The sequence below is a fragment of the Heptranchias perlo genome, chromosome 16 (genome assembly GCF_035084215.1).
Source record: "Heptranchias perlo isolate sHepPer1 chromosome 16, sHepPer1.hap1, whole genome shotgun sequence".
Lineage (NCBI taxonomy): Eukaryota > Metazoa > Chordata > Chondrichthyes > Hexanchiformes > Hexanchidae > Heptranchias > Heptranchias perlo.
In genome coordinates, this window is record NC_090340.1 from 51,093,333 (window position 1) to 51,109,710 (window position 16,378).

Below are 16,378 nucleotides of genomic sequence, written 5' to 3' on the forward strand. Positions count from 1 at the left end.
TACCTCTCTCTCCTCCTTTTGGATGCTCCTTAAAAACTATCTCTTTGACCAAGCTTTTGGTCACCTGTCCTAATACCTCCTTATGTGGCTCGGTGCAAATTTTGTTTGATATTCACTCCTGTGAAGCACCTTGGGACATTTTACCACATTAAAGGTGCGATATAAATGCAAGTAGTTGTTGTGAATGATCACATGGTGCTTCTTTGTAGATTTCTATTGATTCTGTAATTGGTTGCTTTCAGCATCTAGTGTATTCTAGGTAAGTTCATTTTTTGTAATGCAGCACATGGCTGTTTTTAAAAGATTTTAGTCATTCAAGTACAAACAAATTTCCCTACAATCACATTCCATTACACTGTATACTTTGCAGCAATAGAAGTGGCCTTATCAAAAGATGAGTAGAAAACACAAAAAAATCTTTATATTTTGAGCATATGAATTTTAAGATGCATTGGATGCTACATTTTTTTTAAATCTGAGTTTTTGGGATTTGCTTTTTTGGGGGTTACGATCAGTGATTTTAAATGAATGTTTTTGGTGCTAGGCTGATTTACAGAATGGTCTCACAAAGGCTGATGTGCTTGAACGTCGACTGCTGTATGGATGGAATGATTTTGAAGTGGATAAACATGAACCAATTTGGAAGAAATATCTTGGCCAGGTAATGCTTAGTGAGTGTGTGTTTAACAAAGGTAAATTCTGAAATTATGATGCAGATTTGACAAAATCAATCTTTTTTTTAAAAAAAAGTTGACTATGATGCGAGATACGTTTGCATGTAGCCTTATCCTTGAGTTAATTGTGATTTTTCCCTCAATGTTGCATGTTACAAGAGACAGCTTGACATTTTGCAGGCACGTGGGTTTATTTCATGTAATTCATGAAGTTTATTTAGATCCTGTTTTGCAATTTAAAATCTGGAAGCTTCTTCCTGAAGTAGCTATTGTACATTTTCTGCTTAATGTTGTATATTAATTATCCCACTGGGAAAAGTGGCTGTCAAAAGGATTGAAGTGATGGCATCAGTTGTGTACAGCAACAGAAGTATGAGTATATGATCTTTTTACAGTAATAATTGTGGAGAATTTCAAAAGTGCAATCTTTTATATGAAAGTTTTTTTTATGAAAGGTCGCACTTTCAAAATATCTATCATTCATTTATCATCCAAGTTTGTTAATTTTTCACTGGAATTTCTGATGACCATTTACTTTTTCCCGTTTTCCTCCTTCTCCTGAATCTAGTGGCTATTGCTGAATTGTGGTTCCACAGGTGCTGGTAGTCCACTGATGCCTTAACCAGATGCTATTCTTTAGGTATAAGCCTAACTTTCCAATTGAAGGAGGGGAGGGAGACCAGCAGAACCAGATACTGTTTCTACTTGACATCAGTATATTTGCATTTTTAATATTATTAGATAGGAATCTTTGTTCTCCTGTCATTTGTCATCCCCTCATTGACACCGAAGAAAAGAATTTCCATTTATAAAGTAGCTTTCCTAGCCTCAAGACATCCCAAAGTAGTTCACTGCCATTACCTACTTTTAAAATGTAGTCACTGTTATACAGGCAAATGGAACATAGGAACAGGAGTAGGCCATTCAGCCCCTCGTGCCTGCTCTGCCATTTGATAAGATCATGGCTGAACTGTGATCTAACTCCATATACCCGCTTTTGGCCCATATCCCTTAATATGTTTGGTTGCCAAAAAGCTATCTATCTCAGATTTAAATTTAGCAATTGAGCTAGTATCAATTGCCGTTTGCGGAAGAGAGTTCCAAACTTCTACCACCCTTTGTGTGTAGAAATGTTTTCTAATCTCGCTCCGGAAAGGTCTGGCTCTAATTTTTAGACTGTGCCCCCTACTCCTAAAATCCCCAACCAGCGGAAATAGTTTCTCTCTATCCACCCTATCTGTTCCCCTTAATATTTTTTAAACTTCGATCAGATCACCCCTTAACCTTCGAAACTCCAGAGATTACAGCCCCAATTTGTGTAATCTCTCCTCGTAACTTAACCCTTGAAGTCCGAGTATCATTCTAGTAAACCTACGCTGCACTCCCTCCAAGGCCAATATGTTCTTCCGAAGGTGCGGTGCCCAGAACTGCTCACAGTACTCCAGGTGCGGTCTAACCAGGGTTTTGTATAGCTGCAGCATAACTTCTGCCCCCTTGTACTCTAGTCCTCTAGATATAAAGGCCAACATTCCATTAGCCTTCTTGATTATTTTCTGCACCTGTTCATGACACTTCAATGATCTATGTACCTGAACCCCTAAGTCCCTTTGGACATCCACTGTTTTTAACTTTTTACCATTTAGAAAGTACCCTGTTCTATCCTTTTTTGATCCAAAGTGGATGACCTCACATTTGTCTACATTGAATTCCATTTGCCACAGTTTTGCCCATTCACCTAATCTATCAATATCGCTTTGTAATTTTATGTTTTCATCTACACCGCTTACATTGCCACCAATCTTTGTGTCATCGGAAAACTTAGATATGAGACTTTCTGTGCCTTCATCTAAGTTGTTAATAAATATTGTGAATAATTGAGGCCCCAAGACAGATCCCTGCTGGACTCCACTAGTCACATCCTGCCAATGTGAGTACCTACCCATTATCCCTACTCTCTGTTGCCTTTCGCTCAGCCAACTTCCTAACCAAGTCCGTACTTTTCCCTCGATTCCATGGGCTTCCATCTTAGCTAACAGTCTCTTATGTGGGACCTTATCGAATGCCTTCTGGAAGTCCATATAAATAACATCCATTGACATTCCCCTATCCACTACTTTAGTCACCTCTTCAAAAAATTCAATCAGGTTTGTCAGGCACGACCTACCTTTCACAAATCCATGCTGGCTCTCTCTGATTAACTGAAAATTCTCGGTGTTCAGTCACCCTATCCTTAATCATAGACTCCAGCATTTTCCCCACAGCAGATGTTAGGCTAACTGGTCTATAATTCCCCATTTTCCCTCTCTCTCTCCTTTCTTAAAAAGCCCATATCTCTTAATACCTTAGGTTGGCAAAAAGCTACCTATCTCAGATTTAAAATTAGCAATTGAGCTAGCATCAATTTTGCCATTTGCGGACGAGAGTTCCAAACTTCTACCACCCTTCGTGTGTAGAAGTATTTTCTAATCTCACTCCTGAAAGGTCTGGCTCTAATTTTTAGACTGTGCCCTCTACTCCTAGAATCCCCAACCAGCGGAAATAGGTTCTCTCTATCCACGCTATCTGTTCCCCTTAATATCTTATAAACTTCGATCAGATCACCCCTTAACCTTCAAAACTCTAGAGAATACAACCCCAATTTGTGTAATCTCTCCTCGTAAATGCAGCAGCTAATTTGCACACAGCAAGTTCCAATGAATAGCAATGAGGTACATGACCAGTTAATCTATCTTTGTGGTGTTAGTTGAGAGATAAATGTTGGTCAGGACACTGGGAGAACTCCCCTCCTATGTTCACTTGAACAGGCAGACTGGTTTAATGTTTCATCCAAAAAACAGCAGCTCCAATGATGCAGCACTGCCTCAGGGCTGCACTGAAGTGTAATTCTTGATTTATGTGCTCAAATCCTGCAGTGAGGCTTGAGCCCATGACCTGATGTTGTGACATGAGTGCTACCACTGAGCCAAGTTGACACTGAGACCATTAAAGTATCTGCTACTGGCCTGGCAGAGATGACATTATGTCTTTTTTAAATAAAAATTTGTGCAATTAATTTTTTGTAAATTTGCTCTAGAAATGATGTGCAAACACCCACATCATGCGAAATCACCACAGTATAACATGAAGGAACACCTTTTTAGAAATGGACAAATTTTATGTTAAGGACAATCTATTTTTTTCCAAGTATAATGGAGCACAGTCGGTTTAAAAACTACTTTGCATAAGTAGTATTACACTGCGACATATAACTGAAGAAGGGGGTGATTATTGGTTGCCTGAATTCCAACACACAACAGTGTGGCTTAGCATTCTGTATCCATCAACTCCATCTGCGTGCAGACCTTGATAGGCTGATATCTTTCATATGTTCAACCTTGATGTTTCACCACGCAGATGGAGTTGATAGATACAGAATGCTAAGCTACACTGTTGTGTGTCGGAATTCAGGCAACCAATAATCACCCCCTTCTTCAGTTATATGTCGCAGTGTAATACTACTTATGCAAAGTAGTTTTTAAACCGACTGTGCTCCATTATACTTGTGGGAAAAAATAGATTGTCCTTAACATGTTGGGTAATGTTGGGTTTGAGCTAACTGCCAATTTGGGCTGTTGGACATATTTGTTAATCATCAGAGTAAGAATTTCTGGATCTTTATTTTACAGTTCCCAGTAAAAGATGTGTTTATAAAGCTGTCGTATCTAGAACCTTCAATCAATATTTTAAATAACCTATCTTTCCTTTTTTGAATTGAAGATCAAATATAAAATTTATTGTTACAGGAAAACTAAATGCTGCCTTTTATGCCATATGTATATGGTTCAGCAGTATGTGCCCTAGATGCTGTATATGCTAACCTCAAACTGATGACTTTTAGGTGATTTTTCTTTTTGAATAGATACTAATGATTGAAGATTAACTAATCAAAAAAGGCTGCAAAATGAATGACACTGTTGAAATCAGACATGTTATGATTGCAGTGGTATCTCACAGATTGATTGTGACACTCTGGTTGAGGCAGTGTAGCAGCTAAACATGGACTAGAGTAGAGAGAGACTCTATGGGCTCAATTTTAAACTTAAATTGCGGGTGTGTTGGTGGGGGGGGGGGTGCTGCGAAAATTACAGAAATGCAGAGCGGGTTCGGAAGCCAGCTCCAACCCGCCGACTTTCAAGTTTCCCACAGACTCACCTGTGTGCACGCGGGCATCCCAAATCTGGAAGTCCCGCCAGCAATTAAAGCCGGCGGGATGATAGTTAAAGAACCAAATGTACCTCATTGAGGTACTTAAGGCACTTTACTTGTGATATATTAGGTAGTTAGGATAATTTTAAACTTACCTGGGTGGCTTACCCACGGCTTCTTATTCACACCTGATGAAAGGACCGGATCAGGCAAAAAGAAATAAAATAAATTAAATAACAAACAATTGCACAAAGTTAAAACACAAAATCAACCTACCTTTCCACCCTGCTCCGATGTCCGATGTCTCCCTCTCCGATCTCTTTTTTTCCCCCCCCCACCCCCCCCCCCCGATCTTCCATTCCAGCGCCGGATGACGTCTCGTTCTCTCTCTCCCTCTTCCGTTCCCCACCCCCCCCCCCACCCCACCTCGGCGTTGCAGCTCCTGTTGGCAGCCAGCCTGTCAATCAGACTGGCTGCCGGGCACGAAACCCGGAAAGAACTTTCGTCACCACCCCGATCGCGTCGGAAACGGTAAGTTTTTTTTTGATTCGGGTTTGCCACGTGCGCCTTCACTTTCCCACCCCCCCCGCCCCCTGCTGCCAACCCGCCACCATTTCAAAATTGAGCCCTATGAATCACATGCAGGTGCTTGCTCATCAGAATCTGCATCAGTACGATCTTGGACTTCACTGATGGAAACAGATGCGGGAAGAAAAGTTGTATTTGATGTTCCTGACGCAGCAGCAGGATGAAAAACTTAGTAGATAAGAAAAAGATTGATACCGAAAAAATAAATTGATGGCCAGGTTAATTTTAAGTTTTAGATTGAGACCATGGGGTAGAGATTAGCCTGGGTTTGTTTTTTTGGAAAGAATTGATATTTATAAAGTAGCTTTCATATTGTCAGGACATCCTAAAGTGGTTCACTGCCATTCGCCTACTTTTAAAGAGTAATCTTTGTTGCTATGTAGGCAAATGCAGCTGTTAATTTGCACACAGCAAGGTCCAAGATACATAACCAGTTAATCTATCTTTGTGGTGTTGGATAAATGTTGATCAGGACGCTGGAAGAAATGTCCTGCAGAGGCAGCGCACGCCTGAAGCAAGAAGCCCAAGAATTTATAGAAATTATTCCTCAGACATCCTTGCAATAATTGGGGTGAGCTATCAGAGTGCTGGTTACACCTCCAAAGGCAGCTCGCCCGACGGGAATCGTCAATTTTGGGCCGTCTACCTCATGGGCTGCAGCTGTCAGCTACATCCCAGAAGGGGGATTGGAGCAGATTTTGGCAGGGGACCAATTGCGACTCCTGTGGAGTCAGGGGAGCGCTCGTGTTCCTCTTGGCTCCACAGGAAAGGTGTTTCTTTAAAAAAAATGTAAGTGCTTACGTTTGGGTGGGGGCCTCTGAAGAAATCTAAGCGGGACAGGTTTTAGGCACCTTGAGTGAGTATGTAAATTAAGGGCATGATGCCTGTATTAGGCACTCCCCCCACCCCCCACGCTAAATTGGTATGAACTATCACAACAACAACAGATTGCATTTATATAGCATCTTTCAATGTAGAAAAACGTCCCAAGGTGCTTCATAGAAGCATAAACAGAAAAGAATGGACACTGAGCCAAAAAAACAGGATATTAGGAGAGTTGACCCAAAGCACAGCCAAAGAGGTGGGTTTTAAGGAGGATCTTAAAGGAAGTAGAGAGGAAGAGATTTTTAGGGAGACAATTCCAGAGCATAGTGTCTAGATGGCTGAAGGCATGACCACCAATGTGGGCTGAAGGAACAAGAAGTCAAAGTTGGAGAAATGAGAGTTTGGGGAGGGTTTCTGAAAGGCTGGAGAAGGTTACAGAGAAAGGGAGGGGGGAGGTCTTGAAGAGATTTAAACGCAGGGCTGAGAATATTAAATTTGAAGTGTTGGGGAACCAGGAGCCAATGTGGGTCAATGAACATTGGGGTGATGGGTGAATAGGACTCTGATACGGGCAGCAGAGTTTTGGATGAGCTGAAGTTTACAGAAGGTGGAGTATGGGAGGCTGATCAGGAGAACATTGGACTAGTCAAGCCTGGAGGTAACAAAGGCATGGATCAAGATTTCAGCATCAGGTGGGCTAAGGTAAGGGCAGAAGCAGACAATGTTGCAAAAGTGGAAGCAGGTGGTCTTTGTGATGGAGAGGATATGGGGTCGGAAACACAGCTCAAGCAAATAGGACACCGAGGCTGAAATAGTCTGGTTCAACCAGAGATGGTGGTCAGAGAAGGGGATGCAATCAGTGGTGAGAGTACGTAGTTTGTGGCAGGGCCAAATACAATGGCTTCGGTCTTCCTAAAGTCTAACTGGAGGAAATTGCAGCTCATTCTGGATGTCGGACAATTAGTCTGACCACACTTAGGCAGTGAAGAGGTTGACAGGTGGTAGTGAGGTACATCTGGGTGTCGTCAGCATACATGTGTAACCTGATCCCTTGTCTTTGGATGATGTGGCCAAGGGGCAGCCTGTAGATGAGGAAGAGGTCAAGGAAAGATCCTTAGGGAACTCCAGAGATAACCGTACCGGGGCAGGAAGAGACACAATTGCTGGCGATGCTCTGGCTACAATCAGATAGGTAAGAACGGAACCAAATGAGAATGTGAATGGAACAGGAGCGAGGTTGGCAAGATTAGTCCCCAGCACCTGCGTTAGATGGGAATGTCGGCGAGTGAGGAGTTTGGGCAGTTGGGGTTGCTGCTCATAGAGACTTTACATATTTAAAATCTATACATTTTGCTTATGAAATTGAACTTATTACAAATAATGTTTTGGTGCAGTTTAGGAATAACCCTGGTTTAAAATACTTGTATTTCCCTCCATTAGAAGTTCAGTAGATTAGCAAATGTTGACAGTCATGGATGGATCAAAATGTTAGGATTGTGTAAATTTGTTGCTGCAAAACTTAGAAGGGGTTTTATGCTGAAGTGAAAATTGACTAGCTTTAACTACTATTTGTTGTGAGTTAAAATAGTCTGTTAACTGGGTTTGTGTACTTAGACAAGCATAGCCATAAAGACATTGGAAAATATTTGTTATTCATGTTCATTCCACATTGCACTGTATTTGACTATTTAACTAAGCTTTCAATTCTTTTTTATATAACCTTGGCCCCCTCGAGCCAATATTGCACTATGATTTACTCTCTATAAAGTTTTTTGTTTTTCTAGCACAGTGATTGATGCAATGTTTATTACAGTGACTGTCTTATTCAACTAACTACATTTACATATAAGCTTTTACAATTGCATTGATTCCATCCAGAAACATGACAAACTTAATTATTTTACTGGAACCAAATATATACAAAATTATGGCAGGGATGATAAAAGACTGAGATTTATATTTTTATTATTTTCATATATAATATATTCAGTGCTATTTTGTGCCCCTACTAATTTTTGTTTACGATTCTAGTTCAAGAATCCCCTTATTCTGTTGCTTTTGGCTTCAGCTGTCATTAGTCTCATCACTAAAGAGATTGAAGATGCAGTGAGCATAACAGTGGTATGTATAAATGTTCAACCCTGTCAGTGAATGTAATCTGCAATGTTACTGTGACATTTTTTGGGGAGATCTGTGACCATTTTTCCACAGAAAAAGAATTGTAAAAAAAAAGTTACATTTAAGAGCTAAGTATATCCACACACGTCCTTTTTTTAAAAAAAAAAGTGAAAGGTGGTTAACATGCTTAATGAGCTAGGCATTGAAGTTATTTCCCCAAAGAGCAAATATGATAAGTAATTTGCTTGCCTGTTTTAGTAATCGATAAACATTTCAGCCTCTGGTCTTCAGTGCTCAGTGGGGCTTTCCTCTTTTCCTCTGGTTAAGAGCATGAGGAGATAAAATAAGGACAGAAATACACACTGACCATTTAGGTTTTTAACCAGAAAGCTGCTAGAGCAGGATTTCATCATAGAATTTTTACAGCGCAGAAGGAGGCCATTCGGCCCATCGAGCCCATGCCGGCTCTGTAAGAGCAATCCAGTTAGACCCATTCCCCCGCTTTTTCCCTTCAAGTATTTATCCAATTCCTTTTTGAAAGCTACAATTGAATCTGCTTCCACTACACTTCCAGGCAGCGCATTCCAGATCATAACTACTTGTTGCGTAAAAAAGTTTTTCCTCATGTCACCTTTTTTTTTGCCAATCACCTTAAGTCTGTGTCCTCTGGTTCCCGACCCTTCCGCCAATGGGAACAGTTTCTCTTTATTTACTTTATCTAAACCCTTCATGATTTTGAACATGTCTATTAAATCTCCTCTTAATCTCCTCTGCTCTAAAGAGAACAATCCCAGCTTTCCCAGTCTATCTACATAACTGAAGTCCCTCATCCCTGGAACCATTCTAGTAAATCTTTTCTGCACCTATCTCTAAGGGCTTCATAGCCTTTTTAAAGTGCGATGTCCAGAATTGGACACAATACTCCAGTTGTGGCTGAACCAGTGTTTTATAAAGGTGCAACATAACTTAATTGCTTTTGTACTCTGTGCCTATTTATATAGCCCAGGATCCCATATGCTTTTTTTAACCGCTTTCTCAACCTGTCCTGCCACCTTCAATGATTTGTGCACATATACCCTCAGGTCTCCCTGTTCCTGCACCCCCTTTAAAATTGTACCATTTATTTTGTATTGCCTCTCCTCGTTCTTCCTGCCAAAATGTATCACTTCGCACTTCTCTACGTTAAATTTCATCTGCTTTGTGTCTGCCTATTCCACCAGCCTGTCTATGTCCTCTTGAAGTCTATTACTATCCTCCTCACTGTTTACTACACTTCCAAGTTTTGCATCATCTGCAAATTTTGAAATTGTGCCCTTTACACCCAAGTCCAAGTCGTTAATATATATCAAGGTTCAGAAGATTAGGATGCAGGAGGCTAGCCAGAAGAGATCTTGTTCAAATCAAGCAAGTTGACCATCTGATGTGGAGAAGCATAGAACATGAGGAATAGGAGCAGAAGTAGGCTATATGGTCCCTCGAGCTTGCTCCGCCATTCAATCAGATCATGGCTGATCTTCAATCTCAACTCCACTTTCCTGCCCAATCCCCGTATCCTTTGATTCCCCTAGAGTCCAAAAATGTATCTGTCTCAGCCTTGAATATACTCAACAACTCAGCATCCACAGCCCTCTGGGGTAGAGAATTCCAAAGATTCACAACCCTCTGAGTGAAGAAATTCCTCCTCATCTCAGTCTTAAATGGCCGACCCCTTTTCCTGCGACTATGCCCTCTAGTTCTAGACTCACCAGCCAGGGGAAACAACCTCTCAGCCTCTACCGCCCCCCCCCCCCCCCTCAGAATCCTATATGTTCCAATGAGATCACCTCTCATTCTTCTAAACTCCAGAGAGTATAAGCCCATTCTACTCAACCTCTCCACACAGAACAACCCTCTGATCCCAGGAATTAATCTAGTGAACCTTCAATGCACCACTTCTAAGGCAAGTATATCCTTCCTTAGATAAGGAGACCAAAACTGTACACATTACTCCAGGTGAGGTCTCACCAAAGCCCCGTACAATTATAGTAAGACTTCCTTACTCTTGTACTCCAACCCCCTTGCAATAAAGGCCAACGTGCCATTTGCCTTCCTAATTGCTTGCTGTACCTGCATGCTAACTTTTTGTGTTTCTTGTACGAGGACAACCAAGTCTCTCTGGAAACCAATATTTAATAGTTTCTCACCATTTAAAAAATATTCTGTTTTTCTATTCTTCCTACCAAAGTGAATAACCACATTATAGTCCATCTGCCACCTTCTTGTCCACTCACTTAACCTGTCTGTATCCCTTTGCAGACTCTTTGTGTCCTCCTCATAGCTTACTTTCCCACCTAGCTTTGTATAATCAGCAATCTTGGATACATTACACTCGGTCTCCTCTTCTAAGTCATTAATATAGATTGTAAATAGCTGAGGCCAAAGTACCGATCCTTGTGGTACCCCACTAGTAGCCTGCCAACCCAAAAATGACCCGTTTATTCCTACTCTCTGTTTTCTGTCCGTTAACCAATCCTCTATCCATGCTAATGTTACCCCCAACCCCATGAGCACCTTATCTTCCATAACAACCTTTTTATGTGGCATCTTATTGAATGCCTTTTGAAAATCCAAATATACTACATCCACTGGTTCCCCTTTATCTATGCTGCTAGTTACATCTTCAAAAAACTCTAAGAAATGTGTCAAACACGATTTCCCTTTCATAATATTTTCACTCAAAGGGTGGTGAGTGTCTGGAACGAGCTGCCAGAGGCAGTAGTAGAGGCGGGTACAATTTTGTCTTTTAAAAAGCATTTGGACAGTTACATGGGTAAGATGGGTATAGAGGGATATGGGCCAAGTGCAGGCAATTGGGACTAGCTTAGTGGTATAAACTGGGCGACATGGACATGTTGGGCCGAAGGGCCTGTTTTCATGTTGTAAACTTCTATGATTCTATGATAATATGTTCATTATTTTGTATTTTTATGTAAAGGCAAGTTATCCTGATTTGAATTAAATGAATCTGATCATAAATTTTGCTCTGTACGTTCACCTTCAGTCTGAGAAATAAAACAGTTCAATGTTTCATTCTGGCCTCGTCTCACTAAAGTGCAGTCTGTCTACTGAAAGGGAGAGAATCACATGTGCAAAGGGCATATATGAAGGACACTATATCCAGTTCATATGCATTGTTGCAAACCCTGGGTTACACTTCCTTATAAGTAGATAGATATTGGTCAGTGTAAGTCAACTCTGCAATGTAAAGGACATTGGATCCACTTACAGGAGCGACTTGTGCCATTGAACCTAAGAAGGTATCTACAGTACATTTGTATTTGTAACAGTTACATATGGAAAGATCACTGTCAAAGATGTAATTAACATTACCAGGGTTTATACAATGTCATTCTACTCACTTCTAAACATCAAATTAAAAACCTATCAAATAAAATTTTGAAAGAAAATTGCAAATGCTGGAAATCTGAAATTAAAACAGAAAATACTGGAAATAAAGAACAGATCAGGCAGCATTTATAATGAAAAAAGAGAAATTAAAATTTCAGGTGCAAATCCTTCATCAGAACCCTTCTGAAGGGTATACGCCCAATGCTGTCTCTTTAGTAGATCTTTATGTACCTGCTGATCCTAATGCTCACATTGGTTTAACATTACTTTTGAGCTGATTTCAATGGAAATGAAAATTTGGCAGTTTCTATGTCAGGCACCCTATACCCAACACCAGTTTTGCACCTGGGTGGCAAGTTGAAAATCTACCCCATTGTGTCCAGGGTAAAGATTATTCAAAAAGTACCTGTTCATATAAGTAGGAAGAAATATATATAGAGGTAATAATGTACTAGGAAGAGAAAAAGAGAAAAAGTTACCACTTGGCCAACACCTATCAATGTGATCATTGGCATAGGTAATTTATTGCAACAAGATTAAGATTTTAGGACTGTAAATCATTTCAGTGATACTCTAAAGGAAACCATTTAGATTTTGTTATTAATGTATACTTTCACCGTAAATTTTCAACTGAGCAGGCACTATCTTTGTTTTCTCTCCCTAAAATTATTGTAGTAGTGTATAAGGTATTTTGTGTGATCCTTTATTATTTTTTTTAAAGTACCAATCGTATAATGTGTGTTTTGCTGCTCAGTTTCTTCTGATCTTTCAGACTCTTTATTAACATGGCATAATACCATGACTCTACTACATTTACTTATGCCCACAAAAAACACACATTTCAGTCTGAAACTTAGCTCCCAACACAGTGAATACTGTGTTGTTTATTTATGAACAGATTGAATATTTGTCAGGGTTATTTGAGGGAGAAGAATGACTTTTAGGAAACTAAGGCTACCTTCATGAGCCTTGATTCACGAGGTGACTAGACAAAGTGCTAAAGATAATGCAGCAATTTCTGACACCCAAATGGTTAATCAAGGATAATCCAAACATAAAGAGCATCTAAGATTTTCCAACTTTAATCTCTCTAAAGATGCTGTTGGTTCCCATTCTAAGAATTTTTTAACTGATATGAAGCTGTTGCTGGCAATGGCACTGAACTGCTGAAGGTAATTAGAACTATGCTAATAGTTATTTGTCCATACTTTTAAACCTGCTTTTCACAATACTCGAGTAAATTATCATTATTATTGTCTTTTAAATAGATCTCCCAGAAAATTGCCTATTATGAGATGTGAGTGAAAGTAACTAATTATCCCCCAAAAATTATAGCTATAATTGTATTTCATATTCATTTTTAAATTCCTCAGCCGCAGAAGTTTAGCAGACACAAGTGCACTCTTGGATTCTTTTCCACCCTCTGACAAGAAAGGGAAGGAATAATGATCAGGCATGAAAACGTGTAGCTTAAGATGTTGGAGGTTAACAAAAAGAGGCAGCCCCAAATCCTGCAGTGCATAGAGAAGGACAGAGCTCTAACAAAAGCACAGGCTTGAAGGGCCAAATGGTCTCCTTATGTGCTGTAAACTTCTATGGTTCTAACTATTTGCTTTCTGTCATTATTTCAGCTTCCCCAGTAAAATACAATAGGCAAATTTTCTGATTGAGTTACTGGATGGAATAGTATAGGTTATGCACACGTTATTTCTCTCTATTCACTATTATCTGGCAACATACTGCATCGGGGCACACAACTGGAACATTCACCCAAACATTGCAATCCATGTCTTCATAAAAAAATTTAACAAGTGGAGTAGACCATACAATAAATGCATTTGTGAAGCATAAGTTCTTGTGTTTTGTGGCTAATTTCTAATTTTTTCAGCTAATTTGACTCAATTGTTGTAATACATTTCTTTAGTGAAATTATGTATATTTGTGAAATAAAAAGTATTTTAGATCCAACTCAGTAACCTAATGTCTTTTCTTTATAGGCTATAGTAATTGTGGTCACAGTTGCCTTTGTGCAGGTATGGTATATTCCCCTGCCTCAACTCATCTGCTGCTGAAACCCTCATCCATGCCTATGTTACCTCTAGACTTGACAATTCCAATGCACTCCTGGCCGGCCTCCCAACTTCCACCCTCCATAAACTTGAGCTCATCCAAAACGCTGCTGCCCGTTTCCTAACTTGTACCAAGTCCCATTCACCCATCACTCCTGTGCTCACTGACTTACATTGGCTGGGAATGCCTCGTTTTTAAAAAAAATTCTCATCTTTGTTTTTCAAATCTCCCCATGGCCTCGCACCTCCCTATCTCTATAACCTCCTCCATCCCTACAACCCTCCGAGATCTCTGCACTCCTCCAATTCTTGCCTCTTGCGCATCCTCGATTTTAATCATTCCACCATTGGCGGCCATGCCTACAGCTGCCTAGGCTCTAAGCTCTGGAATTCCCTCCTTAAACCTCTTTGCCTCTCTACCTCTCTCTCCTGCTTTAAGATGCTCCTTTTAAACCTACCTTTTTGGCCAAGCTTTTGATCATCTGTCCTAATATCTCCTTATGTGGCTTGGTGTCAAATATTGTTTGATAATTGGTCCTGTGAAGCTACGTTAAAGGTGCTATATAAATGCAAGTTGTTATTGCTGTTCGTTCAGTAGAAATCTTTGTGAAATTAATGAATTACAATCTTGCTGTGTTGCCTCGTGACCATTTATTTTTTTTAGGAGTACCGCTCTGAGAAGTCTCTGCAAGAGCTAAGCAAACTAATTCCTCCAGAATGTAACTGGTAGGTGACACCTCCAAACATTTCATAGAGAAGTGAGGGAGCAATGTCCCCCTGCTCAGATGGGGAATTCTGCATAAGCTGGGAATTTCTTAGCTGCTCCCACTCCGCTGAATTGCGGCGGAAACCCTATTTTTGCGTGTAAAAGGTGTTTCCGCTGCAGTTCCGGTGAATTTATGTCCACAGAGCAGGAGCAGCAGCAAAGAAATTCTTGGCCGTAATCTCTCAAAGAACAGGAATAAAGTAACATTAGAGACAAAAAGTTTTAAGGTGCTTTTATATCGCAAAAGAATGCACACTAATATTAATATGTTTGTCTTCTCATTTGCAGCATTCGTGAAAGTAAACTGGAGCACCTGCTAGCAAGGGAACTTGTGCTAGGTGACACTGTGTACATTTCAGTTGGAGATAGAGTCCCTGCAGATGTCAGACTGTTTGAGGTTTGTTTTATTTTATGTTCTTGCTATTCTAGCAGTTTAGTAAATCAGCAGAATAGCTATAGTTTATTAACTGGTCTATAATCCTTGAAAATAATGGTGAATAAGATACCATAATTTTGGAAATTTATGCAGAGCTCTGTGAAATTTTTGATGCAAATGATGCAATGATGCATGGTCACCTCTCGTAATATATAATGCTGTGCGAGCTGGACAAGTCTCTAAAGCCATTATATCTATATAGTTGCCCTTGGGAGTGAGAATAGTGCGCTGCTGTTCCTAGTGAAAACTTTTTGTTACATAATTATTGTCTAAGATAGCATTTGCTTCATTTTTTTTCCCATTTCTGGATGTGCATTTTAGGAGTAGATAATATTAGCAGTTGGGCGAGAAGCAAAAGTGCTAACAAATGATAAAGTAGATCTTGAGGATGAATAGTATACGTGGCTGGTACAGAAAGAAGAGGAATGGCTGAAGTTAAATGGTGAGGTGTTGATTCTGAAGCTTTCAGTGCATGTGGTTCTAGGTTCCGGTCTTATGAACGCTATTGTGTATACAGTTTTAATTTTATTTTCCAGTGTGCATGCAGAACAAACACCAGTTAATTATGCCTACTTAACCTCAGTGCACCAATAGCCTTATCACTGTAAATATCAAACCTCTTGTTTGCTTAGTTCCAATTTTGAGTCTGCTGTTTACAAATCAGCTTTTTATTTAAGGGCATAAAGGAAAAGATTATTCTCCTAGCTACTCGTTCGGCTTAATGGGGCAGTGGAACTATGTTGCAAGAGGTAAAAGGCTGAAATCAGAACAGATAGTTTTATGGTCGGTTTCACTAAGTCTCTTTCCCATGTCTCTTCCCTGCCTCCCAAAAATTCCTAAGTGCTTCAGGGAAATCTGAAATGAGTGGTTTGCCCACCTTTTTATATTTAAAATCTGCTCTGCAATCCACACACCGAGTTTGCTGAGTTCCTAATGTCCTGCGCGTTGACAACTCAAACCTAATATCAGCTGAGCGCCATAAGGCAAAATCTTGACAGCTGTGAGTGTATTCGCCATATAAATGTTCTTATTAAAAATTAAAGTGGGTAATGGAAGCGTTCCTGTGAACCATAAGACAGTAATCCATTCAAGGTATTTGGATGATCAGTTTCCCTCATGCAGCACGGATAAAGTGGTTTCATAGAATCATAGAAGTTACAACATGGAAACAGGCCCTTCGGCCCAACATGTCCATGTCGCCCAGTTCATACCACTAAGCTAGTCCCAATTGCCTGCACTTGGCCCATATCCCTCTATACCCATCTTACCCATGTAACTGTCCAAATGCTTTTTAAAAGACAAAATTGTACCCGCCTCTACTACTGCCTCT

General features: G+C 40.1%; 1 protein-coding gene across 1 annotated transcript in view; it reads left to right on the plus strand.

Moving 5' to 3' along the window:
- LOC137333778 (calcium-transporting ATPase type 2C member 2-like) overlaps positions 1–16,378 on the plus strand; it is an 87,056-nt gene that overhangs the window by 12,307 nt on the left and 58,371 nt on the right. Inside the window, exons 3-7 of the mRNA XM_067998114.1 lie at positions 545–661; positions 8,304–8,393; positions 13,775–13,810; positions 14,511–14,572; positions 14,901–15,009. Coding sequence (XP_067854215.1) covers positions 545–661; positions 8,304–8,393; positions 13,775–13,810; positions 14,511–14,572; positions 14,901–15,009 — 414 coding nt within the window. The remainder of the gene's footprint in view (positions 1–544; positions 662–8,303; positions 8,394–13,774; positions 13,811–14,510; positions 14,573–14,900; positions 15,010–16,378) is intronic.